The sequence below is a fragment of the Macaca thibetana genome, chromosome 5, assembly GCF_024542745.1.
Source record: "Macaca thibetana thibetana isolate TM-01 chromosome 5, ASM2454274v1, whole genome shotgun sequence".
NCBI classification, from domain to species: Eukaryota; Metazoa; Chordata; class Mammalia; order Primates; family Cercopithecidae; genus Macaca; species Macaca thibetana.
Genome location: NC_065582.1, coordinates 100,169,245 through 100,190,650, shown reverse-complemented (window position 1 = coordinate 100,190,650; position 21,406 = coordinate 100,169,245). Strand labels below are relative to the sequence as shown.

The 21,406-nt window shown below is 37.9% G+C and overlaps 1 protein-coding gene across 9 annotated transcripts in view; it reads right to left on the bottom strand.

Annotated features, from left to right (window-relative positions):
• FAM13A (family with sequence similarity 13 member A) overlaps positions 1 to 21,406 on the bottom strand; it is a 376,344-nt gene that overhangs the window by 31,458 nt on the left and 323,480 nt on the right. For all 9 annotated transcript variants that reach the window (XM_050790419.1, XM_050790418.1, XM_050790421.1 and 6 more), the window contains 3 exons: positions 9,330 to 9,406; positions 8,896 to 8,938; positions 482 to 629 (listed from right to left, as the gene is read on the bottom strand). In XM_050790419.1, the coding sequence (XP_050646376.1) occupies positions 482 to 629; positions 8,896 to 8,938; positions 9,330 to 9,406 (268 nt within the window). The remainder of the gene's footprint in view (positions 1 to 481; positions 630 to 8,895; positions 8,939 to 9,329; positions 9,407 to 21,406) is intronic.

The following is a 21,406-nucleotide window of genomic DNA, read 5'->3' as shown; positions in this document are numbered from 1 at the left end:
TATCCATAAAAACAAACATAGAAACAAAGCAAACCAAAACATCGTTCTTGAAAAATGGGAAGGAGATTTCATGAAAGAGGCAGGCGGCTGGCATGCAGCAGTGGAAGATCGCGCCACAGAAGGTAGAAATCCTAAAAGCACACCAGTTCCCTATTACTCGGCTTGGTACTATGAGGGGGAAAAGACACGCACGTATCAGCGCTCCTGGTGAGTCACAAAGAAAAATAAAAGGCCTGCAAGGTGACACTATGATGAAGGGCAAGCGTATTTTCTTTCTTAGATTGCAGCCGCCCTCAGCAACATTTACCCTGAGGTATTCCTACGCCAGGTCAAGGATTTTCAGTCATTTAGAAATGCAGTTACTTCTGCATGCATAGCTCTCTCTTTCACCCACACTCTCACACAGTTACATGCCTCTCATTTGTGCTTCTTTATATATGCTTTAATGATGGCAAATCATCCAAGTATCAGACAACCCTACCTTCCCAGTTCTTTTCATCACACAATGCAGTCAGGTCCAACTGGGGCACTTCGGAGACAAAGCTCTCCTGCTGGTCACCGGCATCTTGATTCCTCTGCTGTTTAGTGTCAGATAGGCTGGGATGCTCCTGGATCTTCATTGTGGGGCTCTGCAATAACAGCACAATGTCCCCAAATATCTACTGTTCGCCCAAACCCAAAAACGTCTGCAGCAATTCCACTCCTTCAGGATAAAACCTTCCAAGCCACAGCTGCTAATGCATCCAGCACAGAAATAAAAATCATGGCTGGATGCCCCCCGGATCCTAGCTGGCCACTTGCATGCAGAAAGCAACTGTCCATCTGTGCTCCTTTAACTTTCCCCAGGCTGCTCTTCCCGATAACTGCAGGCAGCTGACAGTCTTGGTGATTACTGATTGGGGCCAGGAATGAGGGAAAGGAGTTTGGTGTTTTCTTAAAGGAGTATGGCTCTCCTGACTGTAAACAACAACAACAGCGAAAACCGGGCTACTGCTGTTGCTAAGGCTGTAGTAGCAACATGGTGTCTTTCACAGGTGGACTTCTTTGCCCCTTAGGTAAACAGTCCTGCGAGCCAGGAACAGAGGCTGTGTACGTGAAAGCTCCCCTGCCAGCCCTGGCTGCTTAGATCAATTAAGCGGGGCTAGCTGCACATTCCCAGATTTCCTGTGGTTGTTTTCTCGCTGAGTACTGGGAGAACAGACTATTTATGGAGGAGCTCTGGGTATTAAAGCATTGTTTGCGCAAATTCAAACAGCACCGGGGTTTGGTGTCTCATCTCAGCTAGCAGTAAAGAATACGGACTCTGGAAATGAGCCAAAATTACATAGGGAGCAATTTTTTTTTTTTTTTTTTGAGTAAAAAGTCAAGAGCTGGCAAGTCAGTGATGCATAATTCATGTCTTACAAATACGCAACTGTCACTTGTTTTCCTACTATTCATCTACTCTGAATATTAAATACTTGGCTATACTTGCTTACACCAGGCTAGGACATCTGAGGGAATGGAGAAATCCTCCCCAAAAGGCTGATATTCAAATCAATAATTTTATGTTTAAACAAATTGCACTGAAATTAATTTTTTTTAAACCTTGTTCTCTGGGTCATTCGTAAATTCAACCACTGTCAGTCTTCTCTGTCTCATACAATTATAAACAAAAGTGTTTATGAAACAGTTTGCTCACAAATGTATTCCTTAAGTAGTACAGATGGGTACAAAAGATCTTCTTTTGGAGTAACTACAAATGTACTTTGGCAAATATACTATAATTAAATGAAAAAACTAAAAACATCTGGAAATCATAAGTGATTTCATTAATGTATGAGAAACGTTCCTATGCTTAAAGCACTACTTAAGACTTGCAGCTACTTTTAATAGCTATCCAACCCACTTTGAAATCATCAGGGAATAGCCAGGGCTTTCTACTATTATATTTCCCTGAAATGATGCATGGAGACATATTTTCTTCACATTTGGGATAAAATGAAATACCATCATTCAGGGCCTGATGAGCTACTAAAGTCTTATAGAAATGCCAAGTAAATCTGGAGATTTAAGATACTTTAAAAATGCAGTTTGTTTACTGGGGAAAAAGCCAGATTAGGCATTTATGTCACAAAAAGCAGTTTTCCCTGAAGCTAAAGCCTAAGTGGACCAGGGTTAAATGCCCAAATCTAGTTCTCAGCTTTTTAAGTTACAAAGCCACTCAGTCACCAATTGTGTGTGTGCCTGGGTTGTGGGGGAGCGGGGGTGCAGGCGGGGGAAAGCAAAAGAGAATGAGAATATGCATACAGCAAATAAGCATTTTCTCAAAAAGATTTAAAATGCTCATTACCTTTACAGACATCAAAAAAAGAATACTAGATATACGATTTAATTTTTCAAGTATGGTATTTCCTTCACGAGGAACATACATCAAGTCATTTACGTCATCATGCCACGGAAAGGACAAGGGTTTTGCTTACAGGCAGACCTGGGTATGAAGTGTGGCTCTGACATTTACTAGCCTGGTGCCCTGGCTGGGTTGCTTCCCTTTTCTGAGCTTCCATTACCTAACCTTTAAAATGATATAAGTGATACCAACTTTGCAAAGTTCTTTCGAAGATCTGTCAGAAGGTATGAAGGGCCCCTAGCATGATGTCTGGGGCAGGAGAGACACAAATGAAAGCCATCATTCTTTCTCTACTACTATCTGACACCGTATGAAGACAAATGAATAAAACACTGGCATGCCTCAGAATTGCTAGAGAGAGGAATTGGAGACAAGGCAAATACATTTGCAATTTGAGGGGAGGTATACTGCAACAAAGGATGGAAGACAATGTCAAATGCATTATGAAAACATTTTAGTGAAAAGAGCCACTAGCGTATCCATCATGAATCAGCAACAGAAATTTTGATTTGGGGGCAGATAGGTGTGGGCTGGAGGGGTGAGGGAGGACGGCACGTCACACAGAAGGAAGGAGGAATACCAAGTGCAGATGCAGGCACGAGAGCGTGGCATGCTTGGCCACAGCAAGAGAAGTTTCAGGGTGACCAGCGCTTAGGACAAGAAGGGGGGATGGCAGATAGCAGAGGTGTCAGCTAAGTAGATGCTGGACTGTGAAAGGCCTTATATTCCGGGCTAAGTATTATATACTTATATATTCAAAAAATATTATTTCATAATAGGGCTGCCTATTATGTCTTTAGAGATACAAAGACAAAACTTATTCAAAAGAAATGATTTTTCAGTACCTACTATTTGCTAGATGTTTTTTTCATACACTGGTGAAACTATGGTGGACACACAAAATCTCTGTCATAATGAGTCTTACAGAGAAGACAGTTAACAAAAAACTGTTAGGGTTCTGGAGAAAAATAAAGGAATATAACAAATAAAAGAAAAATAAAGTAAGAGGGATGTTGGTGGTAGCGGTGGAGGCCTCTGTTTTATATTGAGTGGTCAGGGATGGTCTCTGTGATAAAGTGACAGGAGGTGAGAAAGTGGGCCATTTGTGGAAAGAGCATTCCAGGAAGAAAGAAGCCGAGTGCAAAGGCTCTGGGGCACGGTCAGTTTTTCTGTGTTTCAGGAATAGTACAGAGGTCACTGTTTCTGGAATCCAGGAAAGGATGGCCAGAGCCATTGTATACAGAGGGTGAGGATGTGTCATATATAATGAGGCATTAGGTAATTCACATCATAGACCTATGTCAACTTACATGAGCTTCTATACTTCCTGGCTGATTTGTGGTACAGCAGTGGAGAGATCCCTCCTACACAAACCTACACCAGCTGGCATAGCCCTGGACACCCTAAGCACAGCACACTCCAACTGCATGTGGAAACGCACGTGCAGACTGGCCCTGTCCTGCTGTGCTCCCATCAATCCCTGAGGTTGCTTTCTTACTTGCCCAAGTCCCAACTTTTGGCCCTGCTGGTCTATGATGTGACAGGGTTGTTTTGCCTGAGGTTGCAGACTGCTGATGGTTTTTTGTGCATGTGGGTGCCAGGGAGCCTGTCCTATGTCCTATGGCCCATGGTGAAGTTCTTCAGGCTCCGTAAACACTAGCATAAAAACCGTCCTGCCTTCAAATGTTAGCATAGTCTGGGTGAAGCATCTTGCCCAGGTGCACCACCCTCTCTAACAGGGCTCTTCATATAGTATTGCAAATATTATCTATTTCCCCTACTAGATCATTAAGGTTAAAATGTCAAAGGCATTCTCAAATATAAAAATATTTTTGGTTTCCACTTTTGTTGTTTACATGTCTAATATCTTCTGTTAAATCACGAAGTAAGTAAATTAATTTCACAATTTTCAACTCCAAGATCCTTGTACTGTGATGTCATATGCTAAACATCGTCAAAAATGCTGCACTATATGAAAACACACCAAATATTTGTGTATTGAAACAAATTGAGTGTTTGGCTTTTAGGTGAGACAACATAGTATGGCATATTAGGATGGTTTTAGAGGCAGAGACTCACGTTTAGACACGAGCTTTACTAGCTGCAAGACTTTCAGTGAGTAAACGTCTTTGAACTTTAGCTTTTTTTCTTTTCCTCAAATACAGGAACAAGACTTTGTAAGGTTTGTGAGGATTAAAATGAAAAGTGTGTATAAAACCGACTATAGGAACTATAAACAATGTTATTTCCATTTATACCCTACCTTCCTTTCCCATTCATTCATTCATACATTTGGCAAGTGTTTACTGAACACATGCTATGTCCTTGGCACTGGAATTTGGTAGCAAGCAAGATAAGGGATTTAGTGCAAGAGACAGACAATGAACATACAAGTGCCAAGTATCATGTGTGTTATAAAAGAAACGTAGGATGCTAGGGGGCAAATATGAAGAGAGCTCATCTCTCCTGGGGCCTCAGGTAACATTTCACATTCAGGTCAAGGAGCCATTAATTATGAAGCTATCAGTCTAATCTTTGCCAAGACTTGTCCCTGTCCAGCTGGACCTACCTTTTTCTGTCCTCAGACTTTATGTGATCCTGCTCTTTCTCTGGCTTCAAATAGTTGGCGAATTTTTGTTTTATTCCTTCTATTGCCCTGCACAGGATATAGTTAAGTGGCCTAATAGTTTAACAGAGCCAGGAATGACAATATCAGAAAATATGCCATATAATGCAGTTTGCATAGGAAGAAACGACAGTATTAACAGAACTACACAGAACCACAAACATTTTTTGTTTGGCCTGACAAGAAAGGAAAAGTGGACATAAATTTTCAAAATCCACGTGAACTCCAAAGCTTCATTAGGCTTTGGCTATTGGATTGATTTGGAAGCGAATGTGAAGTAAATAGAGCTTGTTAATTTTTCTGGTTATAATATTAAAACAAAGTCCTAAAGCTTCCATGAAAACAGTGAAGTCAAAATAACAGTCATCCATTTCATAAATACTTTTCAGAAATTCACTTTTTCAGGGCAAATAAGAGCCTGCACTTAAGATCTTGTGATAACTAATATTAATTCTCAGTCTTGATTGAAAAGCCTTGTCTTCTCTCCTTCTCTCTTTTTCTTTTCCTTTTTTTTTTGTTTTGAAGCAGGATAAGAAACATGGAACTAGTCTTTTTTTAAAATTATGAATGTCGTGTTTGTTATCAAAGGTATGCTTCTAAGCTCTCTTAAGCAGTAGGCTTAGAAAGCATAAAGAATGTAAAAATATTTTGAAAGAACTTAACACTTCACTGACCTTGTAATTCTGACATAAAATGATCTCTCCCAGATAATGTAATTCCCTCACATGTAGTTAATAATTCTTACTTGTTTTGACTTCTCAACAGAGATTCATTGTAAGGTTTTAGTTTTAATATTCTGGATTTTATAGAGAAGAATAAAATATTTTCATCATAGAAAACAGGGATTAAATTGAAGCGTAAAGTATAAACTCCCTTGGAAACAGAACTCTGAAAATCGGTAATTTCAGGGATATCTTTTAGAATCTAGAAAATGCTAGTTTTAAGGATTACCTCTCTTCTGGATACTTGTAGTTTGTTAAAAGAGTTTAAAACTACACAGAAGAACAAAGACTGTAGATTTTGCATGCCCAGGGAGCAGTGTGCTAGGCTCTTCCTCATGTTATCTCATTTCATATTGCCCAGATAAGATATTTTATTAAAATATCAGCCTTTCTGAACCTACCTGAAGAAACTGTACTTTAATTTTGGACATTTCAAAGTGACTCCTGACTTTTTTTCTCATTGGCAGTGTGTCACTAAACAAATTTTAATCCAAACCACATAAGGAACTCTTATGAAATAGAAATGGGTAACTATTATTGATCAATGCCCATCTGAGATCTCAGGAGAACTTCTGAGATTAGTTGCATAATTAAAATAAATTAAAAAGATATGAAATAAAGGGATAAGCCCATGTTCACTTTCAACACATACCTTCAAACAAAACACATTTAAGGCTGCAAACTGATTATTTAAGAACTGGGGTCACAGTTGTAACTTCATTTGCCTTCGAGCGGCAGATCTAAGAGAAGCCTCTCTCTGCCTGTCTCTAAAGAGCATTTCTGAGGCTGAAAACAAGTGTTCCTCATTCTAATGGAAACAGTAGTCCCCCCCAAAAAATCACCTTTCCACAAGAGCTGTCATTTGCTATGTTATCTTATATGAATCCGAGATTTTACAGGGAGAATTTTAAATCACAATACTAATAAGGACGAAGTCTATCTTAATGGCAAAGAAAATTAGAAATATTACAATATATATTCAGTAGTGGACATGTAAAATCTGACATCTCAATCTTATGCAATGAGACCTGAAACAAAATAAATACTGGTTAAACAGAACTCTAGGAGGAGTAACCAAAGTATAGACTTATTTTTCATCACTGAAAATGAAAGGTTATTGATGTTTTTACTAGAAAACCAGATTAAATATTGGGTGGTGTAAGTTTTAGGAAGTACTACATATATTAAAAAGTAGTAAATAACAGCACACTGAAACAAAGGAAAAACCCCTACAAAATGGAAAACAGTTCTTTTCACTGTCTTTCATGGATAATAACAAAATAAATTTCCCTCAGTGAAAGCAGCACATGCTTTCACAAGTAGAAATCATCCCAATCTTGTGGAGTGATGTCTTATTTTTCTCCTTTGGTGCAGCTGTGATAGAAAGGTGACATGGAGAGCTTAGTCTAGATTTTAGTTCACCACCTAATTTTATCTCCTAACCAAAACCATCATGATGACAATGATTATTATTAGTGAATGCCTAAGCAGTGCCAGCAGTGGCACTGGGCACTGATTGGTGGCTGCACATGGATAACACACATAAGAAGAGGACTTGGCACATGGAAGAAGGATGTGAGATTGTTTCCCCATGATTCATCCACTGCCCTGGGAGCTGTCCACCAAAGACCAAGGCAGACTGAGTTCAGTTTAGTTTGCCATTTAGTTTGTGTGCTACTTGGAATTTATGAGTTAATGCTATGAAGTCCATCCACAAAAGTTACTTTTATTCCCTTTTATCTCATAAAAGATAACAGGCACAAAAGGAAAGAACCGGCCTCTCCAGGAGACTGGCAAAGCGATTTTCTTTAAAATCATGTTAGATGGGAGATGAGTAGGTGCTTGCTGTGAGTGGAGGAAGATGGCAGTGAAAGGATAAAACCATAAAAAACAAAACACAACATGACACTAACATGGGGGAAACATGATCTTTAAAAAGATGCCTAGAGATAAGAAAAGAATGTCAGCTTGTTGCCTGGGTCCCAAGGAAGGAAGCATAAATGAGTTGGAAATAGATGAAAACAGTGGCTCAGAAGCTGTGGGGTCAGAAAGAGGAAGCATTCCCCTCCTATTATCTGGCTAAATTATCTAGTGAAGAAGTATATATATGACAAGAGTTGAATACAGTAGATATGAGCATTAGCGTGTGTTCAGGGAGTGGGGATTAATTTTTAGGAATTTTATGCACATTTTTTAATGATAATACAATTTTCTAAGAGGGTCTGTAGCTTTCTGATTTTTAAGCTGTAAAACTCCATGGGGGAATAGACTGTGGCTGTCTTTAAATCCCAGCTCCTAGCGCAGTACCTGTACCTAGTGGGATTTAATATATGTTGTTGATTAAATCCATCAGTGAATTTGGTCAGTGCCCAACAGAGATTAAGAATTATTGGGTTAGAGGGAATGTTCTCTTTATATCGACAGTCAGAATTTAAGAGTGGGTTAAGAAAAACTTTACTTCTTGAAAAGCAAAACTGATAAGATTGAAGGTGGAGTTGGAAGTATCTGGACGTAGTAGATTGCATACACATACATGAAATAAAAATGATGCTCGGCACACTGAATGGGAGCTGGAGTTGGGAGAAAGGGAAACCAAATACTTGGGTCAGCATGGTGATGCCTGGAGGACAAGTGGGAGGCCAGGGAAGTAAATGAAACTTGAAGATACAGATGACATAAGGGAGGTGAGAGACTTTTTCCTCCAATGTCTATTTAAAATGAGAGACAAAACTCAGCAAACAAATTGGATTAAGTAACTCAAAGTGAATTTATGTTAATTTGAAGATTCATGACCTAATCCTTGTGACTAAGACTCACTACCTACATATTTCAATCACTTAAAAAATGCATCAAATTGTGGAAAATAAAACCAGGAGCTTTGATTTTTGTTTTGTTTTACTTTATAGAAAATCTAAAGAGAAATTCTTGTGCTATTAAAGTTTATCGTCATAAGCAAAACAAAATAATTCACAAAGGAAAATAATGGAGTTCTTATGATTTCTCAAGGAATCTTTAAGTTTGGTATTTGCCTTTCTAATCAATCACAGTCATATTACTTAGCTCATTGTCCCTTACTGACAGACTAATATTTCAGAGGGACACTGAAGAGTGTATGAACAGCCCCATCACAGTCTTACTCTTGCTTGTTAGTTACTCACCTCGAAATGCTGAGTGTGTCCACCATCTTTTTCACCTCCTTTCCTATAAACAACAGCAACAACAACAAAATCATAAAATATCTACTTGTTTTATAACAATGTTTTTCATCCATTGATATTATAATTTTATTTTAAGAGTATGTTGAGTAGCTCTAAGCCTAATACTTACAAAATTCAAAAACAAAACACAAAACGAAAAATTAATCAAAACAAAGCAAACTGGAAACACAAATAAACATGACTATAGTTATTTGCCTTCAATAGCACTGTGATAGATTTTCTATTCTAAGCATTTTCCTTGCTATAAAATATTGCTGGTAAATATATAGTCCTTTAAATCCATTCTTTTTAGTTCTTATAATTCACATTGCATTACATGAAAATAACCTTTTCCTGCCCTTGGAAAGAATATTAGGAGATAATTCTAAAATTACCTTTCATCGGACATCCGTTCAAAACCATCAGGTCCGGTTCTCTCATGAGATCGAGTGGAATTGAGACTTTCCATATTCTGTAACAGAACCATTATTGGTTGTCCAACAGGAATGGTAAGAAATATGCAATGCAGACCCTCCTTTCTTTAAAATAGAAAAATCACATAATATGTATATATAAACCAATTCTAGTCCTCATATTTTTATCTTTGTTTAAACTAGTAAAATTATGACAGTTTATTATATCCTACTTTCATAGAATTGTCTATTGAACTTTATCATCCTTTTAACAAAGATATGTGACAGCATCACAGAAATGGCCATTGTGCCCTATAATGTTTCTCTTAGGTATTATCCACATTGGACAGCTAAATAGCAAAACCCAGATTGTTAGAGAATCAGGGTGGGTCAGACTTAGAATTGAGGAATCTGACCTCGAATCTCCTCAGAAACTGATGTAACATTTTCTCTCTCTCTCTCTCTCTATATATATATATATATGTTTAAGAATGTATATATACATATGCATATACACATTTATATATATTCAGTGTATATTGATAAAATCGAAGGTGGAGTATACACATATATGTATATATACATACATACATATATGCATGCACACACACATATACATACTTAGTGTATACTGCTAATATTATCTAGAGTAACATGTAGCTTATACATAAGCTGTAAAATATCTATAAACAGAAATGAAAATTTAAGAACCTTTCTACAATATTTAATGTTAATCTTTATATTAGCCAGGATGGAAAAAGACAGAAAACCTAATTTGAATAGTATGCATTTTCAGCTGACCAGGTAGGGTTACTGCTTACCAGGAGGCATATATGTAAGATTTTTTTGACTGCCTCTGTGAATATGGCCAATGCTTTCTAAATATCATTCAGGTGACTGGAACAGAATAAGTAAGCCATTTCCTTGAAGGGAGATTACACATAAGCAAACAAGAGAATATCTGAATTCAGCAAACTCAAAAACAAAGCTGCCTTGGAAATTTGGACCTGAATTTTGTTAACTCAGATTTATATCTGCATTAAAAGGATATTAAGCATAATCCACTCATCCTGTGTCATCAAAGTAAATTATACATATATGAAAGTAACATATGTTCATCTACATATCAATAACATTCCATTATAATAAAACCCTTTACTAAGTAAATCTAATTAAGGTTCACAATAATCCCATGAAGTTGGCATTTACAACGATCTCCACAAAATAAACACATAATTAGAATAGAAAACGAATCTTTGGCTTGGTAGATAGCTGAATTATTTTCCATTTATGTTGGTTTGGCCAATCTGCCTGGAATTCTCAGTTTGACACCCTGGGCTCCATTAAAGAATAGAAACAAAGAGAGATATCATAACATAATAGTTATGACGGTGACTCTGAATCAGAATACTTGGGTTAGAATTCCAGTTCCGCCATTTGCCAATTGTATGACCCTACTTCAGCCTTAATTTCCTCATCTGGAAAATGAAGATGGCAACAATAGTTAACATAGGGTGGTCATGAGGATTAAATAAAGTGATATATAAAGTACTAGAATAATGATGGGCGCGGTGACTCACACCTGTAATCCCAGCACTTTGGGAGGCTGAGGCGGGCAGATCACGAGGTCAAGAGATCGAGACCATCCTGACCAACATAGTGAAACCCCATCTCTACTAAAAATACAAAAATTTGCTGGGTGTGGTGGCACGTGCCTGCAGTCCCAGCTACTTGGGAGGCTGAGGCAGGAGAACTGCTTGAACCTGGGAGGCGGAGGTTGCAGTGAGCCGAGATTGCGCCACCGCACTCCAGACTAGCAACAGAGAGACTCCGTCTCAAAAAAAAAAAATAGAATAATGCCTGGTACGTTTAATGAATACTGTTAATATAATTAATGAATTGTTGATGTTATTGTTTCTGAACCAAGAAAAACATTTTATTGTTATTTGTTATAATATCTCCAAGATGTTTGTTATAATGTCTCCAAGGAAAATATTTTACTGTTCTTTGTTCACAGTCAAGACACTGTCCGAAGAACAGGAAATACAGTTTGTGTCTGCCATTAGAATACTAGAATACTGAGCATCAATTTACACACTTAGATAATTTTAGAATGGATCCGAGAAATTAAAAATTACAACTTCAACTTTATTCATACCTCTAAAGTTTGAGTTAGAAGAGGCCTTTATAAAATGGCTCCCATTAAATCAAGAATAATTGCTCTTATTACCTGAATGTGACTTTCCTGATGAAGAGGGATGTATCTATGACAAAGAATCTTTGTTCCCATTGGTAATCTTCAATAGATTATCAGAATCTTTAGTGTAAGATCTAGTGCAATAGTATTAGGTTTTCCTAAAGCTCTGAAACATGAATTCCAAAGGAAAGCACAATCCTCTATCTTCAGTTCATTTCACAGCAGCGCCAATGAAATGATACATTCATAATTACATGTAAATGACTATTTCCAAAGAACTAATCATTTTCAGATCAAGGCTAAGAAATATTCAGATCCTTCCTGTAGAAGATAGCTTAAAAGAAAAAAATAAAATAAAAAAGAAATATTCAGAAAGAATAAGAGTGAACAGAAAATAAAACATAATAGCATTATATAAATTTAGAGATATTTCAGTTAGAAGATGTTAGAAGGTTAGAAGATGGCTTTTTTTTTTTTTTTTTTTCCTAAACAGAGGAACCAAAATATAACTGAAACAGGCGTTAGGAACTACAGAATAAAGTCAGTTAGGTCACACAATAGACAGCTTTGCAAAAAGCAGTTGTGAGATGTGAGAAAGCTTAGCTAACCTCCAGGTTAAAACAAGTATTAACTTCTTCAACTCCATCCCTACCACTTTTTACATGTTTTATCCGTAAGTTTAAGAACTCTCCAACGACTTGAGGTTTTGTAGATGTAATTCACAAAGGCTGATTTCCAACATTGTTCAATATTCTTCTCTAAGGCTTTTTAGTAATTCTAATTGTCAAGTTATTTCTGTACACATTTGAGCCTGCTGAATATTCATTGTCTGGTTTCACTAAAACAGCATGCAGGTACACAGTGTTCCTTTTCTAAGGTAGCTGGGATGCACCTATACCTTTTGGAAATGGAAAATCTGAAGAATGTTACAACCGGGAAAGCATTTTTTTTTTTTTCTTTTCAGAATCAAACTAACAAGGGTAGTAAACATCTATGAGTACAGTTACAAAACTATGTATTTCCATGGGCACAATACATTTTGTAGATTCTAATTTGTATTCTTTATTTTGGGGTTAGGGAGGAATGATTAAGATAAAGTAATTTCTCTACTTCACTAAGATGAGGGAAGGGAAAAGTGTAATGTACAGGTCAAAATAATGCTGAAATGCAGAATGCTTTTGAGAAGTAGACCTTCAGATGTGCTCCAGGTGCTAATAATACTTGTCTTACAAGAAAATATTGAGTCATTGTCTTTTGAAGGTTTTAAACTGTTTTATGTCCCAAACATATCTCTACCAGGTGTGGTAAAAGAGTAGTCCATTAATGTTTTTATTGATTAGATGTTGAAGTAATAGAATATTGTGGAAGTGTTTTATTACATTAACTTTTAATTCCTCTTCTAAATTTGGGATCTTTTAAAGGTAATAGGTAATTTTTAAAAAGCAGGAAAGAACAGATTGTGACTTTAGGTCTAATTTAATAAAGTTGCTTCTTGTGTTGCGATTTTTTTCAACCAGATAAAGCCTAGTTTATAATCCATAAAATTCTGACTCATATAAGTCCTATCAATGACTTTCAAAACACAGAATCACTGTGGCATAATTTATTTTGATAATTTTGGGGTGTCAGAGGAACTAAATTTTAAAAACCATTCTCCTTAATTATAAAGATAACCTCAAGTCTAAAAGAGCAAAAGCCTTGATAAAAGTTCATTTTAGACTGTGGAATTTATTTTCGATTATTTTTCTTTCTCCCTCTCTGTGTTGGTGTTGAAAGCTAGGCTCAAAACCTGTTTGACCACTGACTGAAGCACTTAAAAACACTTGGAACAAAAACAAATTCATCTTCTAAAACTGTAAAATGCTGACAAAGCTTTAATAGAGGACACACACAAAAATGCCTCTCTCAATATACAAACAGCTCAATCTGAAGGCTACAGGAATGCTGTTAGTCAAAACAGGTTCATTATTCTAACCTTGAGCTCTAAGAGAAGGAGAATATTTGATAGTCTCGTTAAGAAAGGATTAATGGCATATTTGAATTCCTTTTTGTACCCTTTTGTACATTTTATGTTTTATTGCTTAAAATTTTATAAGCTCATCCATATTAAAAAAGAACTACTGGTATCATAAAGGATGTCTATGAAGAGTTTACCAGTTGTCCACCGAAACCCATGCTACGCTTCTTCCACCGTCATAAAGTAGATGCCCAGCAACAATACATTTCCCAGTCTCTCTTGTGATCAGGTACAACCATGTGACTGACTGCTCTCCAATGGGATGTGAGAAGTGATATGTGTGGCTTCCAGATCAGCCAATACAATGCTTCACCAGGTAGAGACGCTCTTCAACTTACCATGGAGGTTATATCCCAATAAACCCATGGTAATTAGAAAATATCATAAGCCAAAAATGCTTTTAGTACACCTAACCTACTGAATGGCATACCTTAGCCTAGCCTAAACATGGTCAGAACACTTAAATTAGCTTACAATTGGGCAAAATCACCTAACAGAAAGCCCATTTTATAACAAAAGTGTTGAATATCTCATGTAAGTATAGAATACTATACTTACTGAAAGTAAAAATCCATATGGTTGCACGGATACTCGAAGTACGGCTTCTACTGAATATGTATAGCCTTCTTTCCTTACTCAATAGTACAAAGTGGAAAGGAATCCTAGATGTGTGCATAAACATGAAGAGGCTGATACAAGTTAGAAGAGTATTCACTTTTCATAGATGAAATGTGGGCTGTGGTTAGAACACAAAGATAGACCTTTGGTGTTATGCAAAGGAGGCAGTGGGGGAAAGTTGTTGGAGTTCTTGATGAGATGGTCTTTAGATCAAAGTGATCTATGATCACACCACTCCACTTGTCCATCAGGTTCCATCCCCTATCCCCCATCAAGAACATTGCTCCTGCAATGGATCTCTCTTGCATCGTCATCTCCGCCTCTCCATGGGCTTGTCTTATACAAATATTCTGTAACATCACTGCCTTCTAAAAACTGTCTTCAGCTTGTATTCTCTCCAACTGCTACCTCGTTTTTCTTCCCCCCGTAAGGCAAAACGTGTTCAAAGACTTTCCATACTTGTAGTATCCAACTCATTTCCTCTTAGGCTTTCTTGAACCCACTTAATCAGGCTCTTCCTGCCTCTTCCCACCGATAGAGCTCCTATCAAGGTAGCTGTGGGTTAGCTAGATATATGTGAAATTATCACTCACTCCCTATTCCAATTTCTTTCTTCTGATTTTCTCTGGACCTAAATCTAATGAGGCTCTTGCCTTCATGTTGCACTGGAGATTGGCAGCAGCTCCTTCTTAGTCCCTTGTGGTGCTCCCTTCTCATCTGCTTACCCCCTAAATGTTGGTATGTCTCAGGGCTTAGTCCTTGGAACCTTTATTTTTACCCTTTGTACTCGGTCCTTTGGTGTCAGCTTATCCACTCTCAAGGGTTTAAAAACCAACTGTGTGCCAAAGACTTCCAAAATTATTTATTTCATCTCTCCCTTGACCTCCAGATTAATATATCTAACTGCCTACTTGAATTCTTTACTAGATTATGTCATTTATTTTACTTTAGTCCTTATCCATTTCTCATCACCTCATACGCTATACTTAACACAGTTGCCATAGTGATCCTTTTATAAAGTATGCCACAAAATGGCTTCCTTCCCCTCTCAATCTTCTGTGGCTCCTCATCCTACTTAAGGTAACTGCTAAAGTCCTAAAAATGGTTATGAAGCCTTAGGTGATCAGGACCTCTGCTACATCTTTGATCTCATCTCCTACAATGCTCCTCTCAACTATGTTCTAACCATGGCCACCTCTTCCCTGTCCTCAAAGGCTCAGCATGCTGCTCCCTCTGCCTAGATTTTCTCTCCCCAGATATCCTGATGGCTCATTGCCTCAACTCCTTCAGGTCTCTGCACAAGCATCATTTTCAGTGAGGCCTGACATGAATGTCCTCTAGGATGTCGATCCTTTACCTCTTACCACTTTCCATACTCTTTACCCTGCCTTATTTCTCTCCACAGCATGTACTGCCATCTGACTAGATATTTCTTTCCTATCTATCTCATTTTATGAGACTGTAAACTTCAGGAAGGTAGAGTGTGTGTCTGTTTCGATCACATTGTGTCCTTAGTGTTGAAAATAGTGCTTGTCATATAGTTAGCTGTTGTGTGATTGAAGGAATAAATAATTTTAAGTCAGTGGTTCACATTGTTGGACTTTTTTACATTATTATTACCACCCAGAAAATCACGATCATGTAGTTTTTGACAGGAGTTCTTGCTGAGTTGTGTTACACTGAAAACAATGGTTGAAAATTGCTGCGTTACGTAGATAATTGTTTTGTAGCAGCAGACATGTTCTGGAGAGGAAAGTGAGTAGAGGCTTGGAGACATGTTGGCTGGCTGTTTCAATATTCCAAATTAGTTATAATAAGAGCCTCAGCTATGTAATGGCAATACAAAAAAGGGAAAGGAGATGCACATAATATCTTTTTAAACAGCAGAATCAACTAAATTTGACAAATGATTGAAATGCTGAAAGAAGGATGGAGGTGAGGAAAAGGAAAGGACTTGGAAAATGACTAAGGAGACGATGATGTGATTGAATCAGATGGGACTCTTGAATGAAAAAGAGATTGAGGAGAAGATGATGAGTTTGGTTTCAACATGTTGACTTTAAAGTATTCTCTAGGGTGAACTGCAGACAGAATCCATCAAATGTTAATTTGTAAGTCATTTGTAGAGAGGTGACAACTGAAACCATGGAACTGGAGAAGCTCTGAAAGTTCAGATAGAAAAGAGATATGAGACAAAAATCTAGGTAACATTTAAATCCAAGCATGATTTATGGGAGCTTAGCCAGGGAAGGATACAGCAAAGAAGAAAACAGTCATTGTGGTATGAGGACAAGGAGAGGTCAACCATCATTGAGACCCAGTGAGAAAGGGTTCAGACAAAGAGCCACAAAGTATCAAACACCCCAAGGCCTTGAGGAGGCCAAGAACTAGATGAAGTCATAGCACAGGGACCAGTGATAGCACAAAAGACCAGTAGAGACATGAAGAAAAAATCTGTAGAGAACGGGGTTGGGGTTCGGATTGGGATTGGGGTTCGGATTGGGGTTGGGAGTGGAATCTAGACTATAGGGATTGATGTATAAATATGAAAAGAAGAATGGGGTCTGGGCGTGGCACCTCACTCCTGTAATCCTAGCACTTTGGGAGGCTGAGGTGGGAGGATCACTTGAGGCCAGAAGTTTGAGACCAGCCTGGGTAACATAGTGAAACTCTGTCTCTAAAAAACATTTTAAAAATTAGCTGGGTGTGGTGGTGCATGCCTATGGTCCTGGCTACTTGGGAGGCTGGGGCAGGAGGATCCCCTAAGCCCAGGAGTTGGGTGTTGCAGTGAGCTTTGATCATGCCACTGCACTCCAGGCTAGATGACAGAGTGAGACTCTGCCTCTTAAAAAAAAAATAGAAGAACTGAAACTAACAAGTACAGACTGTTCAAAATGTGTGATGGTAAAATGAAGAAAAGAGATTGGCCATCAGAGCAGAGGGAGCAGAAACATATTTACCGTGTTCAGTTTTACCTCTTCTTTAGCACATTTAGTTGCATTTAAATCTCACACAAAAAAAAACACAATCTCACAAAAAGCTGCTATTTTACAGATGAAGTAAAAGGCTAAGTAACGTGCTTTACTTGCCATAGCTATGAAGTGAGATAGCTGGAACTGAAATTCAGGTATGATTAATAAGACCTATTCTCCTTTCTTGAACCTTGACTGAGATTTCATGTACACCTGAAACTAAAAGGAAGTTGTTCATAAATAAGAGACCTATAGACTTTGTTTGTATTTTTTATATATTAAATGTAATATTATAGAATTCATATAATCACACAGAACATATGTGGAGAGAAGAGAAACAATTACCTCTAATACTACTGCCACCACCATAATGCAATCATACAATCACTTTTAGCTATATATCCTTTTAGCCTTTTTTCCTAGGAATGAATATGTCATACATATATGTGCATGCACTGTAGGTAATGCTTCATAACCTATTTTTATATTGAAGGGCAGTACAGTGATATCCCAGCTCCACCACTTATGTGTGACCTAGTTGTTTAATCTCCTGTGCCTAATTTTCCTCATGATTAGAATGGGAATAACAATATCTACCTATGGATTATTGGGAGGATTAAAATTGAGAATGTATGCAAAGCACTTAAAATATAACTTGTCAAATATTTTCTATTTTATTATATAATCTTCATAACTATAATTTTGAATCATTGCAGAATATTTTATTGAGTTGACATATAAATGTTACTCGTCTGCTCTTCTACTTTTGAACATTTAAATTGCTTCTAATACTCCATGATTATAAATAGCCTTGCAGTGAGCAAATTAATACATATGGTTTTTTCAATATTTAAGATTATACACCTAGTGGCTGGGTGTGGTGGCTCATGCCTGTAATCCCAGCACTTTGGGAAGCCGAGGCGGGCAGATCAATTGAGGTCAGGAGTTTGGGACCAGCCTGGCCAACATGGTGAAACCCCATCTCTACTAAAATACAAATATTAGCTGGGCGTAGTAGTGTGCACCTGCAAACCCAGCTACTCGGGAGGTTGAGGCAGGAGAATCGCTTGAACCCAGGAGGGGGAGGTTGCAGCGAGCTGAGATCGCGTCACTGCACTCCAGTGGGCAATAAGAGTGAAACTCCATCTCAAACAAACAAACAAACAAACAAAAAAGGATTATGCACCTAGAACAGAGTAGCAGAAGGAGGGTTATTGGATAAAATGCATGAATGTGTTGTGATTTTTGAGTCAAAGTATTAAACTCTGCCCTAGAGCGGAAGTTTGGAGATAGACTTTTTTTTTTCCTAAGCCAATGGAGATGAGCCAATAGAGAGGAAGTGTATATGTGTAAATATTTTTTTATGCCTGTGTGAGGTAGGCTGGGAGATGGATGTAAAAAATAGAATTTTCAAAGATACTTTTCACCTTAGAGGTTAGTCTTAGAATTTAGGAAACTTACTTTGTCATTTGAGCAGGAAAGAAAATAAAATAGGCAGAGAGCTAGAGAAATCTGGAAGTGAAGTGAGGGAAGTTGAAACAGAAGCTGGTTATTTCAGCTCTTCAAAGTAAAAGAGGAGATAAGGTTTTCTTCTGGGAGAGAAGGAAGGGCACAGGTATGAGCTTGGGGTTTAAGGAAAGGGAAAGGTTGAAATTGTGGCAATAATTTGAGGTAAGGCAGTGCAGTCTGATGCCCAGACTGATACCTCACTGCCCCGATTGCTGAGCTCTGAATTATCTGTAGTTTCTCAGTCTCTGCTGATCATGATATCCTCAAGAGGCAAAAGGACAGAGGGAGAAAGGAGCCAGATAGTTCTCACTGTAAAGACACCACATCTTTAAGATGCTTTTCCAGGTCTACACCATATTCTCCTCTTTGGCTGTGCTGTGGGCCAGCAAGATCACTGTGAAGCCATTCACTCACTGTCTTCAGTTACTCTCCTACCATCTTCTCCTGAAAATGGCTCTTGCTGCCATCTTCCTACCAACACTGTTCTTACTAAGATCACCAGGGAGCTACATTTTGCTAATTTCAATGGTCAAACTCGCAGTCTTCTACTTGACCTATCATCTGATTCTCCTTCCTCTTTGAGACCCTTGCTTACTTGGCTTCTAAGATACCAAACTTACCTCATTTTTCTTCTAGTTTTCTGGCTGCTGCTTCTTAAGTTTCTTCTGCTGGCTTCTCATCTCCCCATTCTCTGCCTCAAGGCCTTGTGAGAAGGCCTTTTCTATTCAAATTCACTCCCTTGGTTATCTCAGCCAGTGTATTGGCTTTAAATGTCATTTATAATGCTCATGACTCCCACATTTGTATCTCTAAGGAGGACATTCTCCCGAAACTCTAGGCCCAGAAGCCCAGTTGCCTCTCTAGTATCTCTCCTCTTAGATGTCTAATGGGCAGCTCAGTCTTTCCATGTCAGAAACTGAACTTAGGATATGACTCCCAAAACTTCTATCTACCTCATCTCAGTAAATTGGCAACACCAGTCTCCCAGCTGCTCAGGCCAAAAATCTTGGAATCATCTTTGACTCCTCTTTTGCTTTCATACCCCACATTGAATCTGTCAGGTGATTTTGTCAATTCTATCTTCAAAATACATTCATTTTCTTACCCCACCTCATGACCACTGCAGTGTACAACTCCCAGGGGGAACAATTCATGTTTTAGTTGATGGGAACAGTGCTCCCTAGACCAGTGCAGGGTATAGCCCGTGAGTCCATATAGCTGGCTCTTGTATCACCTCAGTTCAAACTATCATCATCTCAAACCCAGATGACTGTAATGACTCCTAACTGGTCTCTCTGCTTCTGCCCTTGCCTGCTTACTGTCTATTTTCAACAAAACATTAACAAATTTAAGTAAGCCAGGTCACTGTTCTACTGAGAACTCAATGGCTTCTCATCTCACCCAGAATAAAGGAGGGGTCCTTACAATGATCTATAAGGACCTACCTATTTAATGTGCCCTGCCTTTCCATTACCTCTTTCATTTTGCTCACTCTTTTCCAACCGTAATGGTATCTCTGTGGTTCCTTGAATATTCCAGAAAACAATTGTCTCAAAGCCCTTGCACCTGTCATTCCATCAGTAAGGCTTGCTTCCTTGCTTCCTCTAGTTCTTTATACTCAAGTGTCAAATTCTTGGAGAGGTCTCCTCTGGTTATTCCATTTAAAACTGCATCCCTTGCCCCCTCACAGTTCCTGTCCCCATTCCCTAGATATTTTTTCTTTCTAGTTGTTATCACTACCTAATATACTTTATTCTTTACTTATTTATCTTGGTCATTGTCTGTTTCCCTGACTAGAATGTAAGCTCCAGGAAGGCAGGAATTGTTACCTGTTTTTCTCATTACTGTATCCACAGGATCTAAACTATTTCCTGCCACATAGAAGACATATAATTATGTATAATTTTTTTAAGCAATAGAAACAAATGTTTGGTCAGAATGTAAAGAACTTAAAATGGGCTAGGGAAAGGTTTTGGAGGAAAGTTGGGGAAAGTAGAATTAGAAGGTTAAAAATAAGGGGGAAGTGAAGATACACAACTTAACTTTCAGGATGTAGTCTTAACACTAGTCTGTTGTATTCCCTGGCTCTTTGCTTTGTGGTTACTTGAGAAGATTAGATGTTTAAATTCATGGAATATAAGAATTGGAAAACATCTTTGAGAACACCCTCACTTTAGAGATGAGGAAGTTTTTCTTCTAAGTTGTACTGGCAGGGTTTTAAGTTATTCATTGCAACAAAGACACGGTCCACTGAGCTCACATGTGACAGGCACAATCCTGGAATGCGGAAACTGGCAACTGAGGTAGGGGCAAGTTCTTTCACATAAAAAACCCCAAATGGAATTAGGATCTTCCATCCCAATGTTTTTCAGCACAGACCATGTCCATAGTTTTATCAGTAAACATATATTCTAAGGAGTATATGTACTTTTCCACTTCTATTAACTATTACCATCTAACTAACTTATGACACTATTCCTGGTAGAAAAAATTAATGGGTTAAATGAACGTAAAAAGGGATTCAAACTGAGAAGCCTGCTTCATAGCTTCTTTTCACACTATAAAGCCAAGTCTCAGACTTCCAGTCACCAGATATCTCTTTGGCAGATAAGCAAATCATGGGCCAAATAGAGAGCTAATGACGTTAATACCATGTATTTTATTTAAATATTTACTTTTAACAACATAAATGAAATTATCAGGGTTAAAAAAGTGTGTCATGATTCCAAACTTTAAATTCTTTATT